General features: G+C 37.5%; 1 protein-coding gene across 1 annotated transcript in view; it reads right to left on the reverse strand.

The window, feature by feature from the left end:
* AGBL3 (AGBL carboxypeptidase 3) overlaps positions 1-21,408 on the reverse strand; it is a 73,406-nt gene extending 51,998 nt beyond the window's left edge. The window contains 5 exon segments of the mRNA XM_040471889.1: positions 1,107-1,214; positions 15,425-15,610; positions 18,351-18,411; positions 19,349-19,456; positions 20,386-21,408. Coding sequence (XP_040327823.1) covers positions 1,107-1,214; positions 15,425-15,610; positions 18,351-18,411; positions 19,349-19,447 — 454 coding nt within the window. The 5' untranslated portion in view covers positions 19,448-19,456; positions 20,386-21,408.
* Between the last annotated feature and the right edge of the window lie 909 nt (positions 21,409-22,317).

The raw sequence follows: 22,317 nt of genomic DNA on the forward strand, positions 1-22,317 counted from the left end.
AAGTTATGTGTGGAAGTTCTAAGGCAGGTTAGCCATGTAAATATTTGAAATTAAAAAAAATCAGAGATGCTTGTCTTTACTCTGGTTCTTAAAAAATATGTGAGTATATGATTTATAGAATTGTTTACTGTATAGGTAGCAATCCTTGCACATTTTTGTTTTGCCAGCCCTTTAAATAAAATACATATGCTTCCTGAAGTTATCTCTAATATATGCTCTAAGATATAGAACTTGGATGGTGAAACTGTGCAGGAATCCCATATTTCCTTACATGGTGCTTTAGAAGCAACACAGTTTGGCATATACGCTGAGACATCTATGTTTTGTTATTAGCATACTATTGTAAAGCAGATACGAGATTTTGCATGAATAGAGTTCTCAAAGTACAAATATTGATCTTGACTGTTCAGAACACTTTTCCTGAGGTATAATCTTAGATGTTATTTGCAGTGTGGGGTATTTTCCCCCTTTTAAAGATGCAATCTCAAGAAATGCATCAAACTGGCATGAAATGAAAATAAAGTCATCTGAAAGATTTCACGAACATGAGCTATCGTTAACAGAGAGGCAACAATAGTTGCAGAATACTCTACTGGATTTCTCTTTGAAAGGTGATGTGTGGGGCGCCTGGGTGGCGCAGTCGGTTAGGCGTCCGACTTCAGCCAGGTCACGATCTCGCGGTCCGTGAGTTCGAGCCCCGCGTCAGGCTCTGGGCTGATGGCTCAGAGCCTGGAGCCTGTTTCTGATTCTGTGTCTCCCTCTCTCTCTGCCCCTCCCCCGTTCATGCTCTGTCTCTCTCTGTCCCAAAAATAAATAAACGTTGAAAGGTGATGTGAACATAATTCCTTTTAAATATAACTCTCCATTCTAGTGGGCATTATGTTTTTTTTTTTTAAAGCAACTTTGCATAAACTGCAGTACACCTTCAAGAATATAATTAGCACTAAATCCACACTTGAATCAATCTGTAACCAAACATCTTGATGGTGACAGAGACTTCATGGTATTCTGCAGTTTCCATTATAAACAGCAAAACAAATATAATTAAGAGATGAATATAGATACCAAATTATATTTTATAGCAACATGTTTTATTATGTACCCACCATCTTCAGCTAGATAAACTACAGTATCTTCCTTGTAGTTTGGATAAAGAGGTTCTATCTCTAGACCTGTTGGGATGTACACTGGCTCAGGATAAGAAGGAGTCCAATCTGGGGGAAAAGAAAAGAGAAAACATTATTTGAATATTACTTCAAAATAAAACAGGAAATGTTTTTAAACTTTACTTTGAAAGAGTGAGAAGGGGAGAGGCAGAGAGAGAGAGCAAAAGAGAGAGAATTCCAAGCTGATAGTGCAGAGCCTGATGTGGGGCTCGAACTCACGGACTGTGAGATCAAGACCCGAGCCAAAAACAAGTGTCAGATGCTTAACCCACTGGGCCACCCAGATGCCCCAATAAAATAGGAAATTTTTACCATATATTTTCAAATTATTCATTGGTATTTTTACTCTAAAATTTGGTGTTTTATGTAGGGCTAGATTTTACCAACGGTTCATTGGAAGTGATAATGAACACCGCCACACTGTAACAAAACCCATAACATTTCATTTGTACTTTGTTCTAAATTTTTAAAGTGAGTAGCTCGTGATTATTTTGTGTCATTAAGGATTTCATACTGAAGATCCCATTTTCTTGAGCATTTGATGACTTTTTGACCCACCTCTGGGAATCCTGCTCCACCTTTTGTTCTCCCTTACCCTGCCTCTTTAGCCTCCTGCTTGACAATGGTTGTCCTCTAAGCTTATACATGTTCAGATTTCTATTATCTTCTCAAAGGAAGGCTATCCTCGAACCCCCATTTTCTTCTTTAGCCATACCAGCTTTCCTTCTCTTCATTATTTTTAGACCAAATTTATTAAAAGTTGTCTAGACCGTGCTGTAATAAATGACTTATTTTTGATCAAACTTTTGAACACGACCTGTTTGACTGAAAAAAGTACTTCACAGCCCAGCTGCCCTAGTAGTTCCCACTTTTTAGCGGAACAGAATTTGGATGATGCATTCTCCTCCTTTCATCTTTAGCTGATATGTGTCAGACATGCATGGCTGTGGAAATATGTATGCTCCAACAGAGGGAGCCATACTCTATGATCCCAAATATATTCATTAGAACAATTTTTTAAAATGTGGTGATGAGAAATAAGTATTACTTGACGTTTTAAGGATTGTGTACAACTGCTTTAGCAATAGAAGTGTATTTGACATGAATATGGATCAAGTCTAGCTACAGAAAAAAATAGAACAGAATATTGATGCAAATATGCATGAATACACATAGTAGCATTAACACACAATGAAATAAATTGATAATAAGTCATAAAGAAAATTATAACTAAAGAGTGAGCCTCTCATTATTTGAAAGCCTTAATCAACACAAATCAAATTTAATCATGAACTACTAACATAGCATTGATTCTGACAATTTTGGGGATTTCAACTATTTACCTTTGTGCATGTTTATTGTCAAAAGCTGCATGATTTCTTTAATTCTTAATTAAAGAAACAGAGATTTCATTAATCTGTTTATACACTTCTTTAACTATTTACTAATAAATAGTCCTATCTTTACTAATAAATAGTCCTAACTTTACCACTGGAATCAGATAAAGAACTTATACAATAGGAACAAGTTTGCAGCTTATCAAAGTACCCTTATTGAGAACCATATTTTGAGAATCGGTCTAACCCACTTCAATCTAGCTTTTGCTCTACTCCATGAAAACTGTTTGCATCATATTTGACAGACTGTTGGATGGATGAATGGATAGTTGAACAACTCCGATGGGATTCTTATGGGATCCCTTAAATTCAAATAATGTAATACTGACTTATTGCCATAAATGCTTTCTATCTGACAATACCTTCCCTGCAGAGAAGCTTGTTTGGAGCTAAAATTGTTTAAGCAGAGATATGGGCTGGGAATGGAAGTATTTCCAGATTTTTTGAGAAGTAATCCATTAAAGAATTTCACCTGTGAGGGACTTAAACATCAAATGGATTCCTGATAAAGACACTTCTTTACTGCTATCTAGTGGTAACTTTTGCAGGTGTCATTAAGTCAAATAGCCAGGCAAGTTCTATACCCTTTTAGTATCTTCCTATTATCAGAATCTCCTGCCAGACTTTTTGATCTTTTCCATTCAAAACACTACTTAAAGGTGGTGGAATCACTATCTCAAAGAAATTATATGTCTGTGCATAACAAATGCTTTGCTTCCCAGTTCTCTTAAAGCTGCAAACTTTTGAGGTACCAAAATAGCACTGCTTCAACAATGGACCAGCATGAAATTGCTAGCATGGTTCCTCTGCCCTTGTGTTCTCTTACAGATCCAGCCCACCCAACACATCCTCAGCAGGAGTCCATCCAAAGCAGTACCACAAGCACGGCAGTGTGCAATCAGCCCTGACAGGGGCCAGCACCACCCCAAAGTGCCTCCTTCCTGGAGTAAATGGGGAAGAAAATCACACATACCAGTTCAACTGCTGAGGGCAGGTATATGATCTGACTGCAGGTCCCACCCAACAACAAAAGCCTCCCAGGGGACCACACAGTGAGAGTAACCTGCAGGTTGGTGCTATACACCTCTGGAAAACACCTAGTCTGACTCAACTCAAGCCCAATGTAGCCCCAGACTGGCTCACTAACAACACAGGGACCAAACCCCATCCACAATAGGGAAAAAAGAACCAATGCTGACTGATGGCAAACATGGCTCAGCCACAACAGTAGGGTGCATGTAACACACATAGGAGACAACTCTGAAGCGCCAGGTTCTGTTGAACAGGGGACAACACACTACAGGCCACTACTTTTAAGAGCAGGAGATATAGCTGACTTTTCTAACCCATAGAAACAGACACAGAGAGACAAAATGAGGAGACAGAGGAATATCTCTCAAATGAAAGAACAGGGCAAAATCACAGCGAGAGAGCTGAATGAAACAGGTAAGTAATATGTCTGACAGAAAATTTAAAGTAATGGTCATAAAGATACTCACTGGAATTGAGAAAAGAGTGGAAGACCTCAGTGAGACCCTCAACAAAGAGACAGAAAACATGAAAAAGAACCAATGAGAAATGAAGAACTCAATAAGTGAAATTAAAACTATGCTAGATGGCATAAACAGTAGACTAGAGGAAGCAGAAAGACAGATCAGTGACCTGGAAGACAGAGTAATATAATCAAGCTGAACGAGAGAAAGAAAAAAGAAAAAGAAAAATTGAAAATAAATTGAGAATTCAGTGACATCATCAAGCATAACATTCATACATAGGGATCCCAGAAGGAAAAGGGAGAGAGAAGGGGGAAGAAATTTTATCTGAAGAAATAATAGCTGAAAACTTCCTGAATCTGGGGAAGGAAACAGAAATTCAGATCCAGGAGGCACAGAGAGACACCAACAAAATCAATCCAAGGAGTTCCACACCAAAACACATAGGAATTAAAATGGCAAAAAGCAGTGATAAAGAATAATTTTTAAAAGCAGCAAGAGAAAAGAAAACAGTTATATACAAGGGAAGTCCCATAAAGTTTATATAAAGTTATCAGCTGATTTTTCAGCAGAAACTTTGCAGACCAGAATGGAGTGGCATGATATATTCAAAGTGCTGAAAGAAAAAACCCTGCAATCAAGAGTACTCTATCCAGCAAGTCTATCACTCAGGACAGAAGGAGAGATAGAAGAGTTTCTCAGACAAATAAAAGTTAGAGGAATTCATCACTAAACCAGCCTTACAAGAAATGTTAAAGAGGATTCTTTATGTGAAAAGAAAAGACTGTAGAGGTGCCTGGGTGGCTTAGTTGGCTGAGTGTCCAACTTTGGCTCAGGTCATGATCTTGTGGTTCGTGAGTTTGAGCCCTGCATCAGGCTCTGTGCTGACAGCTCAGAGCCCGGAGCCTGCTTTGGATTCTCTCTCTCTCTCAAAAATAAATAAACATTAAAAAATTAAAAAAAAAAAAAAAGAAAAAAGAAAAAAGAAAAGACTGTAAGCAAGAGTAAGAAAATATTAGGAAGCACAAAAGTAGTAAGATTAACTATATCTATAAAAATCAGTCAAGGGATTCACAAAATAAAAGGATGTAAACTATGGTACTATACACCTAAAACTTGGGGCAAAGGGTGAGGTGAGGAGTAAAGAATGAGTTCAAACTTAAGTGACCATAACTTAATATATACTGCTATATGCAGAAAGTGTTGTGTACAAAACTAATGGTAACCATAAATAAAATACTAATAATAGATGCTACACAGAAAGTAAAGAAAAGGAATCCAGGAATATCACTAAAGAAAGCCAGAAAATAGTGAGACGAGAGAGCAAGAGAAGGAATAGAGAAGAACTACACAAGCAACTATAAAATGAGTAACAAAATGGTGGTGAATACATACCTATCAATAATTACCTTGAATTTAAATGGAGTAAATGCCTCAATCAAAAGACACAGGATGACAGAATAGATAAAAACGCAAGACCTATCTATACACTACCTACAAGAGGCTCATTTCAGGTCTAAAGACAGATTGAATGCAGATTCAGTGCAGATTGAAAGTGAAGGGATGGAGGAAGTTTTATCATGCAAATGGAAGTGAAAAGAAAGCTGGGGTAGTAATACTTATATCTGACAAAATAGACTTTAAAACAAAGACTAACAAGACAAAGAAGAACACTACATAATCATAAAGTGAACAGTCCAAGAAGATATAATAATTGTAAATATTTATGCACCCACATGGAGCACCCAAATACAGCAAATAACAAACATAAAGGAAGTAATTGATAATACAAGAATAGGAGGGAACTTCAACACCCCACTTACATCAATGGATAGATCATCCAAACATAATCACAAGGACACTTTGGACAACAAGGACAAGTGGCTTTGAATAACACATTGGATAAAATGGATTTAACAGATATATTCAGAACATTCCATCCTAAAACAGCTGAACACAATTCTTTTCAAGTACACATGGAACATTCTCCAGAAGAGATCATGTATTAGGCCACAAGTCTCAACAAATTAAAAAAGACTGAAGTCATACCATGCATCTTTTCTGACCACAATGCTATGAAACTGGAATTCTACAACCACAAGAAAAAAATATGGAAAAACACAAATACATGGAGGTTAAATAACATGGTACTAAACAATAAATGGGTCAACCAAGAAATCAAAGAGGAAATAAAAAAAATACATGGAGACAAATGGAAATGAAAACACAACAGTCCAAAATCTTTGGGATTCAGCAAAAGCTGTTCCAAGAGGGAAGTTTATAGCAATATATGCCTAACTCAAGAAGCAAGACAAATTTCACATAAACAACCTAACCTTACACTTAAAGGCTAGAAAAGAACAAAAAAAACCCCAAAACCAGTAGAAGGAACATTAGAGCAGAAATAAAATAGAATATAAAAAGACAACAATATAATAGACCAATGAAAACAGGAGCTGGTTCTTGAAAAGATAAAAAAAAATTTGAGAAAACTTTGGCCAGACTCATTAAGAAGAGAGACAGAAGGGGGGAGGGAATGAGGGAAAGTAAGAGAGACAGAGAGAGAACTCAAAATCAGAAATGAAAGAGGAGAAATAACTGACATCTCTGAAATACAAGGGATTATAAGAAAGTATTATAAAAAATTATATGCCAACAAATTGGATAACCAATAAGAGATGGATCAATTTCTAGAAACATATAACCTCCCAAAACTGAATCAGGAATAAATAGAAAATCTGAACAAACTAACTACCAGTAATGAAATTCAATCAATAATCAAAAAACTCCAAACAAAAGTTCTGGACCAGATGGCTTTACAGGTGAATTCTACCAAACATTTAAAGAAGAGATAATACCTATTCATCTCAAACTATTCCAAAAAATAGAAGAGGAAGGGAGGTTTCAAAAGTCATTCTATGAGGCCAGCATTATCCTGGTACCAAAGTTGATAAAGGCGCTACAAAAAAAGAGAACTACAGGCCAATATCTCTGATGAACACAGAAGCAAAGATCCTCAACAAAATAAACAATCAAATCCAACAATACATTTACCATGATCAAGTGGGATTTATTCCTGGGATACAAGGGTAATTCAATATTCCCAAACAATCAATGTGATACACACCTCATCAACAAGAGAAAGGATAAAAACCATATGATCATTTCAACAGATGCAGAAAAAGCATTTGACAAAGTACAAAATCCATTCATGATAAAACTCTCACAAAGGAGGTTTAGGGGGAACATGTCCTCAACATAATAAATGCCATATATGAAAAACCCACAGCTAACATAATACTCAATGGAAAACAAAAAACAAGAAACAAAACAAAACAGCACTGCTTTGAGTTCTCCTTGGGTCAAAGTCATGTCCCCAGGAGACTTAGTTAGCATTTACTATGTCACATGAGCACCAAATCAGTGCTGTTTGTGCCATTGTGTCTCTTGGATCATCTTGTGAAGTTTTTTACTTTGGCCTTCAGCTCCTTTCTCCTTTGTCTTCAGGTCTAGCTTGGAGGGTTAATACTGAGATAACACTATGCCCTCAGCCCTATACCATACATTTCACTTTAAGGAAAAACAAAAACAAAAACAAAAATAAAATACCTCTCATGTTAAAGAAGACTCTTCAGGCCCTAACTACCAGGATAGCAGACAAGCCTAGACATGTCTGAAAAGAGCTTATATTCAAGCTATAAACTCTATGCAAAAATAAATTTAGAATGTGACACTTGTAAGACTAGCAAATATTTTGTTTTAAAGTATTTGCTTGGTGTTTTCCCTCCTTGACTTCGTTAGTTTAAGTTCCAATCTGTAAATGATACTATTCTTGGTAATAAGAGACTACTAGTTTCTCAGAAAGTCAATAAATATAAATTTAGAAAGTGTTTTCATGATGGTAAATCCAAATCTGTAGAATACATTTATTTGTACTATACCTATCATCTTTTTATGGAGGAAAAGCAATGAAAATTAACAGCTCCAGTACTGATTCAACCACTTACAGCACTGATTTATTTATTAAAAACATTTTTTTAATGTTTATTTATTTTTGAGAGTGAGCGAGCATGAATGGGGCAGAGAGAGAGGAGGCGGCACAGAATCTGAAGTAGGCTCCAGGCTCCTAGCTGTCAGCACAGAGCCAGATGTGGGGCTTGAACCCACGAACCGTGAGATCTTCACCTGAGCTGAAGTCTGATGCTTAACTGACTGAAGCACCCATATAGCACTGATTTAAAAGCCTAAGTAGATGACAGTGAATATTGCATTTTTTTCTCTCTCTTTTTTCTGTAAGACTTACCTGCCCTTCACCTTTGGTTTATCCTACTTTTTGATGACAGACATGTAGTAGAAGGAAGTGATCTTACAAAACAGATGTCTAAGAGTCACAGAAAATCTCAGGAGTAATAAAACTTGAATTAAAGGTGCTTAATTTGGATGCTTTTGATAAGTATTTTTTATTAAACAAATTTGCTGTATAAAAATTTAAAAATATACTTTAAGCCAAAAGAAAAAGAATTATCCATAATTCATCGCACAGATCTAAATATGAACATTTGGGTTTTTAGTTTCAGGCTTTGTCTTTTTCAACTATCCCATAAAGATGCTTCCAGCTACAAGTAACAACAATTCTTAAGGCAAACTGGCTTACACAGTAATTTATTATCTTATATATTTAGAAATCTAGAAACAGAGAGGATTCAAGGTCTGGTACAATCAGTGGCTCAGTGGCCATTCAAGGCACAATTTATTTATGTCTTTCTACTTTGTCATTTCAGATCTGAGGTCCTCCTAAAGTTGGATCCCTTACTGTTGTAAAATGAGAACAATGTGGCTTTCAGTAAAACAGTGTCATGGACTAACTGACATATACTACTTAACTGAGGTGAAATGGATACTTGGGAGTCAACTACAATTCCTCTTCTTGTATATTATATCACTTTATGTATAAACTGATCATCAATTTTTCCCACCCCACCTAACCAAATATCTTAGCGATTTTTCTTTTAAAAAATTTTTAAATGTTTATTTATGTTTGAGACAGAGAGAGAAAGAGCATGAACGGGGGAGGGTCAGAGAGGGAGACACAGACTCTGAAGCAGGCTCCAGGCTCCGAGCTGTCAGCACAGAGCCCGATGCGGGGCTCGAACTCACAAACTGTGAGATTATGACCTGAGCCAAAGTCGGTTGCTCAACTGACTGAGCCACCCAGCCTCTCTGATTTTTATTAATATATATAGATCTCCCTCATTTCTTAATAGCCGTGTAGAGTTCCCTAATATGGATTGCCATTACCTGACCACTGACAGACATTACAGTCATTTCTTTACTGATGGACATTTTGGTTCTAACAGTCTCTTTATACTACATTACTTATAATATGCCTCGATTCATGTGTTTGAAGACCTGTGGGCTAGATACCTGGCAGTGGAAATGCTAAATCAAAGAACATGTGAATTTTACATATTGAGATATAAGGCACTATATACTGCCCTTAAAAATATATAGTAATCTCATATATGTATTTGTGTGTGCAATTTGTTTGAAGATAACTTTTCTTGGGGTGCCTGGGTGGCTCAGTTGGTTAAGCATCCTGACTTCGGCTCGGGTCATGATCTCATGGTTTGTGAGTTTGAACCTCACATCGGGCTCTGTGCTGACAGCTCAGAGCTCATGCTCTCTCTCAAAAGAGAAATAAAAAAATTTTTAAAAAGAATATAGTAATCTCATTTATATATTTGTACATGCAATTTGTTTGAAGATGAGTTTTCTTACTGATGTTACAAAGTTATTTCATTTTTTTCCTCTCTTAAATGCAAAAGGAGCCTGTTTAATTCTTGGAGGAATTAACCTAATGTCTGTGTATGGAATATCATTGGCTATCCCTGTAAACTTTGTCTGAGACTAGAAAATCTGTTGATATCTCCCAGAACTATATAGTATTTTATTAAAAGAAATTCTTTGGGTATTGATTATAAAAGATATTCCTTTTCCAAGATTAATTTATGTTCCACATTTCAATGATTAATAGAAGGTTCAAAATAGATAATGGGCCAGATTTGGCCTGTGGACCATAGTTTATTATTACAGAGACTGAACTCCTAACCATGCTAGTATATGTGTTTTTACTATTTAAGAAACCACCCCCAAACTTAGTGACACAAAACAATAATCATTTATTTATCTCAGCTACATGATTCTTCTGGTGGGTTAGGTTCACTCATTTATTTTGATAAGCTGCAGGTTTGGCTGGTGGCTAAACGATGTAGGCTAATCTTGGCTCATCTCTGCTTTATGCTCATCATACCCAGCAAGCTAGCTATGGATTGTTCCACGGTGGCTGGACAGGGTTTAAGAGAAAGCAGTATACAAAGACTTTTGAGACCAATAACAAAATGGGCAAAGAATTTTATCAGTTGACATAAAAAGCCAATGAATACACCTGTTGGTCAATTGGAGAAATGCCTATGCAAGTCCTCAGTCTGTTTTTAAATCTGGTTTTTTTTTTTTTTGCTATTGAGCTGTAGAAATTCCTTATGTATTTTAGAGATTAACCCTTTATCATACATATGGTTTGCAAATATTTTCCTGTTCCATAGGTTGTTTTTTCAGTTTTGATTGTTCCCTTTGCCACACAGAGTTTTTTAGTTTGACGTAGTCCCACTTATCTATTTTTGCTTTTGCTGTCTGTACTTTGGCATGATATCCATGGTATCATTGACAATAGCAAGGTCTTTTTCCATATATTTTCTTCTAGGAGTTTTACAGTTTCAGGTCTTATGTTTAAGTCTTTAATCCATAATAAATTGTGAGGTGTTTTTTTTTTTGCATACTGTAAGATGTTAAGGGTCGATTTCATTCTTTTTCATGTGGATATCCAATTTTCTCAACATTTGTTGAAGGGCTATCCTTTTCTCATTGTATATTCTTGGTACTCTTTTCAAAGATTCATTGACTGTATATGCATGGAATTATTTCTGGGCTCTCTGTTCTGTTTCAGTGGCCTCTAGTTCTCTCTTTATGCCAGTGCTGTCCTTTTTTAATTACTCTATTTTTTTTTTAATGTTTCAAGGAATTTTATTTTATTTATTTTTTTTATTTATATATGAAATTTATTGTCAAATTGGTTTCCATACAACACCCAGTGCTCATCCCAAAAGGTGATTACTCTAGCTTTGTAATACATTTTGAAATCAAAAAGTGTGATGTCTCCAGCTTTGTTCTTCTTTCTGAAGACTGATTTGGCTATCTGGTCTTTTGTGATTCCATCTGACTTTTAGAGTTCTTCCCTTCCCCCATCACTTCCGTTCCCTTTCCCATTCAGTTTTCTTCCTTCCTCCCTTCCTTTTATATTTTAGTTTTTTAAAGTAGGCTTCACACCTAGCACAGAGCCCAACATGGGGCTTGAACTCACAACCCTAAGATCAAGACCTGAGCTGAGATCAAGAGTCGGATGCTTAATCACCTGGGCCACCCAGGCACACCTAGAGTTGTTTTCTATTTCTATGAAAATGCCATTGGGATTTTGATAGGGATTGCATTGTTAACTGATCTTCAGGGAAATGAAAAATCAAAGCCACAGTGAGGTATCATTTCACACCTATTATGATGGGTATTATAAAAAAAAAAGTTCTGGCAAGGAAGTGGAGAAACTGGAATCCCTGTACACTGTTGGTGGGAATAAAAAATGCTGCAAACACTGTGTAGAACAGTATAGAAATTCCAAAGTTAAAAACAGAACTACCACATGATCCAGCAGTCCAACCACTGGGTATTTACCCAAATGAATTGAAATTAGGATCTTGAAGAGACATTAGCACTCTCATATTCATTGCAGTACTATTCACATTAGTGAAAATGTGTGAACAATCTGAATGTCCATTGATGGACAAATGATACAAAGTGAATGTGCTACACACACATGCACACGCACACACACACAGAGAAACAGTATTCAGTCTTAAAAAATGAAATCCTTCAATATGCAACAACATGGATAAACCCTGACACATTATGCTAAATGAAGTCACAGAAAGACAAATACTACATGATTCCACTTACATAAAGTATCTAAAATTTCCGGAGTCCAACTCTGAAAGTGGAATGGTGGTTGCTGGGAGCCAGCAGGAGGGAAAAACGGGGAGCTACTAATCAACATATTTAAAGCTTCAATAATTCTGGATGAGTAAGATTTATAACAACATTGTGCCTATAGTTAACAATACAGTATTGCACATTTAAAAATATGCTGAGGGTAGACCTCATGCTAAGTGCTCTTACCACAAAAAAATAAATATAAAAACTAAAATAGCCAATAAATATATGTAAAGATATTCCATGTCACTAATAAATAAAGAATATAAATTAAAACATAACATATATAAAGCAAACAACACCAGATTGTTGAAAATCAGGGAACTAAACAGTGTTTATGGGTATATGGAAAAACACGCCTTCTTACGGTGTAATGAAGGATTAACTCAGAAGGCCTGGGTTGTCCAAACTCTGCACATACCAAAGAAAAGTTAGACCCTTGTAAAACTCCTAGAAGATAATCTCTCAGACTTTGGACTATCCTGTTTGATAAGAGCCTATTGTCTACTTGGGGCTTTGGGTCACACCAGATAATTTACACTAATGTGACTTATGGTAGAGGGACTTGTACCATATGCTATCAGTTTTAACAGGAGAGGTTAGAGACTGAGTAACTAAGGCCAACCATATATATACTCCATGGAGACGTGACCAGCCCCTCATAGAAATCCTGGATACCAAAGCTTGGATGAGTTTTCCTGATTGGCAATACTTCATGTGTTATCTCACATGGCTGGGAGTATTAAACACTGTACAAAAGACACCATTAGAAGGGGACAACTGGAGCTTGTGCCTGATCTATCCTGGACTCTAGTCTATGTACCTTTTACCTTTGCTGATTTTTTTAACCTTTGCTGATTTTAATCTGTATCATTTCAATGTAATAAACCATAACCATGAGTATGGCAGTTTTTTGAGTTCTAGGAGTCCTTCTATGATCATTGAACCTGAGGGTAATCTTGAAGACCCCAACCATGCTCATATAAATTGTTACAGCTCCTCTTGGAGGGCAATTTGGCAGTATTATTTTAACCGGAAATCTAGGCATTTACTTCCAACACTACACACACACACACACACACACACACACACAATAGGACACATATAAAATAATGTTCATGTAGTTCTGTTTGTCAGAGCCAAAGACTAGAGACATCTAAAATTCATTAATAAGGTAGCAGTTACAGAAAATATTGTTTATCCAATTAAATCTAATAAACCAATTTATATAAAAAAAGATTGATATATGTGAGCTGATGTGGAAAGACTTTCAAGATATATAGTTGTGTAGGACAGAGTTCATTTATAGCTAAAGCAGAAAAGCTCTATTTTTATATCCGGGGAAGTATGGACATCTAGCTTTGACAGTTGGCCAAGATAAGGACAGTTAAGATTTATAATGCGCTATTTAAAGTCTGAAACTCCCCTGGTACCCACCATGGGCAGTTTATCTACTGGTGGTTTTCATCTGGCAGAATCAGACAGCCTGGCTTGACCATATGACCACAGGGGCATAAACACTCAGCTGGAACTTTTGACTTAGAAGTCATCTGAAGCCTGTGTGTGTGTGTGTGTGTGTGTGTGTATACATATATACATACATATATATACATATATATACACATACACATATATACATATACATATATATGTAAATAAATATATATATACATATATGTGTATATATATATATACACACACACACACACACACACACACACACAGAGGGAGATGGAGAGAGAGAGGGAGGATGGGAGGGAGGGAGGGAGGGAGAGAGAGAGAGTCAATCAGAGAGGGGGAGACAGACTTCTCCTTTACCCTTTCTCCATCAAATAATATAAAGAGAAAAGTTAGTTTATAAGAATGTGTAAGTAGCATCTAATTTAAGTAAGTGTAGACAATTATAGTAAGTACAGATGGTTTTTAATTTTACCCACCAGTGAATGTCTAATAATATCTCTACATGGCAATAATATTATTATAGCATTATAATATGCTATAATTAGCACAAAGTGGAAAACAGTGGCAATGAGGAAGTGCTAATAGGAATGTTTCTATCATTTGTGAGAATTGGGAAGATAAGGCTGTAAGCCACTGAATGAAAACTAAATATGAGAATGCACACATACAGAAACATAAAAATATTCACTGAAATATGCACACTTCACGTCCATAAAACATACACTGAAGGAAAGAAGCAGAAAGTGGGAGAGGAGAGAAAAACGACAAAGGGGCACAAAGATAGAAAATAAGAAAGGAAGGGCAATGGCAAAAGGGAGAAAGGCAGAAGGTGAAGAGGATAAAGACACACAGGAGAAGGAAGATACTCAGTGTGGTGGTAGGGCAGGAGGAGGAGGAGAAAGAGGTAGGGAGAAAAAAAGAGCAAGATTACACAGCCATCTGGCATACCCTCTGTCTGCAACCTCACTCTACATAACAGTTTGAATGTGACTGGACCCGTCATGCTCTTTGGAATTGTTGAGAATTACAAAACTCTGGCACATGTTTTAAGTTCCTCTTTTAAGCACATGTGGCTTAAAACTGAAATGCAAGTGCAAATGCACACCAGAGTTTGAAGATTTCATATGAAAAAAAAAAAAGAATGCAAAATATTTTGGATATATTTGGCTTAAATAAAATATATATTAAAACAATTTTTTTAATGTTAATTTTGAAAGAGAGAAAGCACTCAAGAGGGGAGGGGCAAAGAGAGAGGGAGACACAGAATCTGAAGCAGCTCCAGGCTCTGAGCTGTCAACACAGAGCCGGATGTGGGGCTCGAACTCATGGACTCAGGTCATGACCTGAGCCGAAGTTGGACACTTAATCGACTGAGCCGGGGCGCCCCTAAATTAAATATATTTTTGAAATCAATTTCACTTATTTATTTTCCTTAAAAAATATTTTTTATGTTTATTTTTGAGAGACAGAGACAGAGTGTGAGTGGAGAAGGCAGAGAGAGAGAAAGAGGGAACACAGAATCTGAAGCAGGCTCATGCTCCAAGCTGTAAACACAGAGCCCGATGTAGGGCTCGAACCCATGAGACATGAGATCATGACCTGAGCTGAAGTTGGACACTCAACCAACTGAGCCACCCAGGGGCCTCTTTTTCCTTTTTTAAAATGTGGCCACTAGAAAATTTTAAATGATACATACAGCTTATGTTATATTCCTGTTGGAACGCACTGTTCTAACACCATGAGTCTCCTCATTAAGTTTGGCAAAGTAAGTATGCTAATATTTGAATTCCAAAAACATCTAGGAACATACCAATATGCTGGACTTTTTCATCAATGACCTCACAGTGGTACGGCCACCGTGCTGGACTCAGTGGACCAGAAGAAGAAACACCATACAAATCTCGTGGTTCACGAAGACGTGGCACCCATCTCCCTAGTTGATATTCCAACAGTATCTGGGTAGTCCGGGGGAAAAATGGGTCACCAACAGAGTTAGCTGAAAAAAGATTCAACACAATCATGAGTGATAAGAAGCAAAGCCCCAATTTCTATAATTTTTAAATACATTCCTTTTTCCCTCCCAATACCATTAATTTCTAAATATCTGTGGATATCATAATTCATGGCACTTAAAAAATAAAATTACTGGGGCACCTGGGTGGCTCAGTCGGTTAAGCTTCCAACGCATGATTTTGGCTCAGGTCATGATCTCATGGTTATGAGATGGAGACCTGAGTCGGCCTGTGCTTAAGATTCTATCCCTCTCCCTCTGCCCATCCCTTGTTCCCTCTGTCTCTAAAAAATAAAAAATAAATAAATAAAAATTACTATTGAAATTTTGTAACAATTGATCTTTACAATGGCTAAAAAGTAGTTTTTGACCTCAGATACTATTATTTTATGCTAAATTCCGTGCTACTCCAAAAACATTTATTTCTCGCAATTATTCTAGCAAACTGTTTACTGCCGAGTCTTCTTAAACTTAATCACACTGAGGCAACGATTTGTCCACGATCATAATTCCTCACTGCCTACTGGAAGAATATTCTCAAGGGTTGCTAGTGAACTCTGTCACAAATTTTTCTCAGTGCTCATTCTAGGGTCACTGTGTGACACAACCCCAAAGCACATAATTCACAAAGAATACAACACAAGTAGGCAGCGCAGAGGCCCTGTCTCTTTCAATGGGATAACTGTGGGGCATCAATTTGATGTGGATAATCACCCCTCATGTACCTTGTCTTTTATGATGCTATACTTTCCTGTTTTCTCCTTTTCACATATTTAGTTTTCCATTTGTCTGACTCCTCTTGCTCTCCTACCTCTAAAATGTGGTTTTTTACCTAGATTTAGTTTTGGGCTATTTTTGTACAATAACAGATATATCAAGCTGGACTAGATGTCAGACCAACTGAGTTCTATTCCACCACTTTGTTTCTATATGATTTTTCTTGGCTAATGCAGCCTCTCTGAACATAAATTTTACTATATGTAAATAAGGAATAATAATACTCCCTGCTACTTCTCAGGATTGTTATTTAGATCCATTTTTTCAACAGTTATTAAGCATCTAGTTTTTCATTATGTGAAGAGACCAATTTTGTCTAATTTACAGTATGACTCAAAAATGGCAAGGTAGCTATGAATTAGGAAATAAAACTAGATCAATATCTCATACTGCTCATGAGTGTAAATTATAGAGAAATTAAATACAAAATTCAAAGTATTTAGAGAAAATTTATATGATTATAATAATGACGTTGGGGTAGGGAAGGCCTCTGTAGCTTAAACAGATTTAAAAATAAAGAGCCACAAATGAATAATTATAAACTTAACATCAAAATAATTCAAAGTCATGTTAGCAACATTAACAAAGGATTACTATAACAGGGAATTCATTATAAGAGGAAACAAATAGACAAGCCTATGGAATAATTCTCAATTTCTTCAGCAGTAAAGACGACACTGGTTAGAACAGTGAGTTACCTCCCTTTTTCCAACAGATTGGCAAAATTTTAAAAAGCAAAAAAGGGTGGCAAGATGTCCATAAACTAGTACTAAAAATATTTTTTTTTAAATTATTTTTTTTTTCAATGTTTATTTATTTTTGGGACAGAGAGAGACAGAGCATGAAGGGGGGAGGGGCAGAGAGAGAGGGAGACACAGAATCGGAAACAGGCTCCAGGCTCCAAGCCATCAGCCCAGAGCCTGACGCGGGGCTCGAACTCACGGACTGCGAGATGGTGACCTGGCTGAAGTCGGACGCTTAACCGACTGCGCCACCCAGGTGCCCCAGTACTACAAATATTTTATGAGTATGGGCATAGATATGTGTGTAAGTGCAAAGAAAAAGGTCTAGAGGGATACATACCAAACTGAGAATAGTAGGTATCTCGAAAGACTTTTACGATAGAAAGAGAGAGAGAGAGAGAAGAAAAAAGAAAAGAATTAAGGCCTTATCTTCAATTTCAGATCCTCTGTGATAGATATGTGGATATTTAGAAGAAATATTTTATTTTAAAACTCTAACTGTATACATTTTTTAAAAATCAAGTATACACAAAGATTCCACATATATGTACTTTTGCAAGTGAATGACTTTATTAAAAAAACTCTGTACAAGCATACTTCATTTAAAAAAAGATGTATTGTAGGGGCGCCTGGGTGGCTCAGTCAGTTAAGCGTCGGACTTCGGCTCAGGTCATGATCTCACAGTTCGTGGGTTCGAGCCCCACATCGGGCTCTGTGCTGACAGCTCAGAACCTGGAGCCTGTTTCAGATTCTGTGTCTCCCTCTCTCTCTGCCTCTCCCCCCACTCACGCTCTGCTCTGTCTCTGTGTCTCAAAAATAAATAAACATTAAAAAAAATAAAAATGTACTTTAAAAACACTGTGTACTGTAACTCGAGTCATACTGTAAATTTAAGAGCTAATTATTTAAAGAAACGCCTATGTAAATCTTTATGTTAAGGGTAGTCCTTCATATTTATTCAGTTTCATTCAATATCAGGTTTACCTAAAACCTTCACAGTTTGAGCTCCAAAAGATTCTTATAAGAGTGGATACATTTTCTATCCTTATCCAGTATCAGAATACATTCCTATATTATTCAATCTTTTTTTTCTAGTTTCTTCATTTTCTTCTTTTTCATGGACCTTGAGTGAATTTTTCATTTGCTATTTATTCACTCAAGGTTTTATCATAAAGGGAAGGAAGAAAATATGGATAAGTTCAAACCTGTTAAAAGTGCACACTGGTGGATATCTTCACTTATAAATTTCATGAAGTTATCCTCATCCTAAAACAAAAAGAGTTTTAAAATATTCTTTTAAAATATTCTTTTAAAAACCAACAGCTTCCAAATCCAGAAAATTTTTACATCTATTTTAGTAGGGAGAATTGAGTGCCTCTTTTTAATCTTTAATAAATGAAAAAAATTAAAGGATTATTAGGGACTACCGGTCTCAAAGTGCCAAACACTTCAAATATCCTCAAACCTTCCAGCCTTTATCTTTCATCCTCCTTCTTTCATTGGGTAAGGTCAGATTAATGATTGCAGGGAGGGAATAAAGTTTAAAGATTCTTGGTAAACTTGGCAACCCAATTTAAACTATGAATAAAGTTAAAAGAAAAGAAGCACAAAAAGCCATAGACTTAGAGGGTTAATAGGGAGCTTATTTTGGGACCTTAACTTAGATACATGGTAATTTATATTTTACTCAAATGTGAAGGAAATCTCTCAGAAATATGTACTAGAACCAGGCAAACTCTTTTGAAATACTGTGCTTTGTTTTTCCCTTTTTCTTCTTCCGTGTCCCTTTGTTACATCAGAGCCAAATTAAACCTATTATGGTGACAAACAGTAGATTTAGAACATAGGAGGCTGCAGTATTATGATAAATATCATGATGTAACACAGACGTAAGTGAAGAAGAGTTATAAAAATAAAACCTTAGTAATGATTTTACACACACTTTTAAGTAAAACTCAGAAGAATCTTAGCCAAAATATTTTCTAAACAACAATACCAATCCAGGTTCTCTTTCTAGACAGGGCATACTGCACACAGCAATATCTTGGCTTTCAAATTATTTTCCAACTTCAGTGACAAGTGATTTAAACATCGAGTTGATTTTCACATCCAACTGATTTTGTAATATTTTTACCGGGAAATTTATATTTTATAACATAAGGTTTATCTGAAATTAAGTGGAATGAAGTTGAGAAAAACATACTGATTCATCTTCATCACTGATCGTTCTGTCTGAATAGTCTTCCTTTTCTGAATCTTCTGACATTTCTGGCAATATCTGGCTTGAAATTTCTTTTATCATGTAGGTAGGCTGTAAAACAATTTCTAGGGAACTTATTTGACAGTTTTCTGTTTAAGTTGAAGGTGTTTATTACATTAAATGAGTACCCCAACCTTTTATTCAATTGTATTTAATTAACAGTGACAACAGGCTTCTCTAAAAGCTATATTAGGACACAGCTAATTAGATATTCAATTTCAAAAAACTGAAGACATTTTCCATTTCCATGAAAAAGAGGCAAAAATCACAAGGAAAGGCTAATCAAGTAAATAATGTATTGGAAAAAGAAATTTCCAGGCTACACAGCCAAATCATTCACATCCTGTATTCCCAATACCGCACAGCATAGTAAATTCGGAATGATCCTGAGGCATTTAAAAAGATCATGGATCAAAAATAAATAAATAAATAAAGTAAAAATAAAAAAATAAAAAGATCATGGGTCAAAGGAAAATTATAGTTACTCAGGCAATGATATCTAACAGCATAGCTTAAAAAATTTTTTTCTGCTTTAGTTTTCAATTGACCAAAAGTTCAAATGACTACAACAGACTTTTCTCCTTAGATTTTGGTTACTATTCTGTAAGATACCGTCTCTGTTCTAATATTCGATTATTCTTACTTAAATCTCAATAGCTATCCGAAGGTTGTATTGGCGGTGACCACTACTCCTTCCATGCAAACATCCTCCCAAGTGGTTAAGACAACGGAATACCAAATTCCTTGCCAAGACTCTATTCTTTTTGAGAGACCAAAGGAATTTACCAATTTCGAATCTATTGGTTTATGCTCCTCTCTACAGAGAGCAAATAACTCATGCAATAGAGATGACACCTTCAGTATTAAGAGACTGAAGTTTCAGCCTGGGGGGATCGTCACAATTCCAAATTTGGAAAACATGGCATAAATCCTGGCTCTATTTCCTAACATGAACATAGGAGGCACACCAACGTGCTGACCTGAGTAGTGAAACCTGAATTTCAGGAAAGCCACACACACACAGATTATCTAATGGGCGCTTCCTGTGTCTTCCACGGCTGAAGCAGACGAGGCAAAAGCAGGAGTTTCCACGCTCAGCCACGCAGGGCGGGTCTGCGGACAGGCACGGTGACTTTCTCAGTGGGAAGGACTTTTAAGCCCCAAGTTGTGTCTGCAAGGGGTGCCTCCCACGCTCACTTCTGGACCAGGCAGTGTGGGGAGGAGCTCATTTTCTGGGACGCGCGGTCTTTCCACGCGCGCTCACTTCCCGCAGGGGGCGGCCCGTCTGCGAAGTCTCTTCCTTCTGGGCCGCCTCGGCCGGGCCCTCGCCCCCGCCCCGAGTCCCCTGCCCAGGCCAGTCGTCCCGTCCCTGCGGGGCGCAGCCGTTCCGCCGGAGACACCTAGGGTCCAGCGTCTGGGAGGAACGCGGGGGTAGTTCAACAGCTCCAGCCACGCCCTTCACCGAGAGGCGAGGCCCTCCGTTTCCTGAGCAACGGGACCACCCTCGCGAGACTTCCGAGCGCCCTCGGGAATCACCTAGCGACCAGCGCCGAGAAGAGCCCACGCGGGATTTCGGCCAGAGGAAGGGGAGAGCCCAGAGGATGACGGGAACGAGGGGCCGAGGAGACGGGGCGGAGAGAGTCCCCAAGTGCGCTAGCCTGGAGCCCCCTACCTGGGCGGGGGGAAACTTAGGAGAGGAGAGGAGCGGGCAGCGATTTGCCCCTTCGCTTCTCCGCGTCGATTGTCCTTTAGCCAAGGAGGCAGTAGAACGTACTGGTTAAGACTTGAGCCTTGTTAGTCTTTATTTGCACCCACACAGAACTGCATTCTGCGCGATTGTGTGACTAGTAATCTTTATTCAGGAAACGAGACTTCTCTCTAAATACTTGGTAGAGGAGTGATAGATATACTAGGGTGAACTCTAAATTCTTCCCAGCTCAGAGATTCTTTAAGTATCATAATTGTTAGCAAACACATCGAGCACTTCGGACCTTCTGAGGCGCTACGCACATCACTTTACGTGCATGGTCTTTTCTAATTAAATGGGGTCTTTCCATAACAGACTTAAGACACCCTGGTCCATAAGAGACTTGAAGACGTTATTCCTGAAATCACCTTGATTTCCCCCTGGTCTAAACCGTTGTCCCAGTGTAGCTGAAAAAAAAGTCTTAAGATGTTTGGAAACATTTTTACTCTTTTTAAGTTCTTTTGGCTGGTATACGAGAAAAATAAGTTTAATTTCTTCCACATGGGCACCTTACATTGGCATGAGAGGCTCCAAGATGGGCACCTGAGGCTCATATGCCATCCTGAACTAAGGAGAGAGTGGAGTCTGGGGCGTCAAAGGGCAGGAAGACAATTCATAGGAAGATGGGAAGAGCAAATGTTTGGTAAACAAATGTTTACCTGCCTTTGCCACGCAGAGACAATGGGACACAGAGAGGAATTGAACATGCCCTGCCAAGCTCCCTCCAACTTACTACCCCTAGCGCATACTTTCTGCAGTTGTCTCTGGTGATGGCTGTTTTCCTGGACCGGGCACTCTATAAAAAGCTGCTCCTGAGCCTTTGGGCCTACACTGTCTTCAGCTCAAAATAATCTGCAGGCCAAGTGGCATGCAGGTGGTGGATGCTTGCCCTGAACCCCATCAGGTGCCTTGTTGCACCTTGTTTTACGCCCTACGTATGTAACTAAAGGTGACCTGCGCAAAGAATATTTAAATACGGACTCTATTTTTCTGTTGGACTTTAGAGTCATGGTTGCAAGCCATTGAATGTCAGATAAACAAGGTGAAGAAGCCCCAAGAAATGGTCTAACCAGGGGACACAGGAAACTAAAGGCAGAGCAGCGACTTAAGTCTCATGATATTTAGTCCAAATATTTATGTGATCATATTTCAAGTAACCCTATCG

This window comes from Herpailurus yagouaroundi, unplaced genomic scaffold (genome assembly GCF_014898765.1).
Source record: "Herpailurus yagouaroundi ecotype Mexico unplaced genomic scaffold, PumYag 100, whole genome shotgun sequence".
Lineage (NCBI taxonomy): Eukaryota > Metazoa > Chordata > Mammalia > Carnivora > Felidae > Herpailurus > Herpailurus yagouaroundi.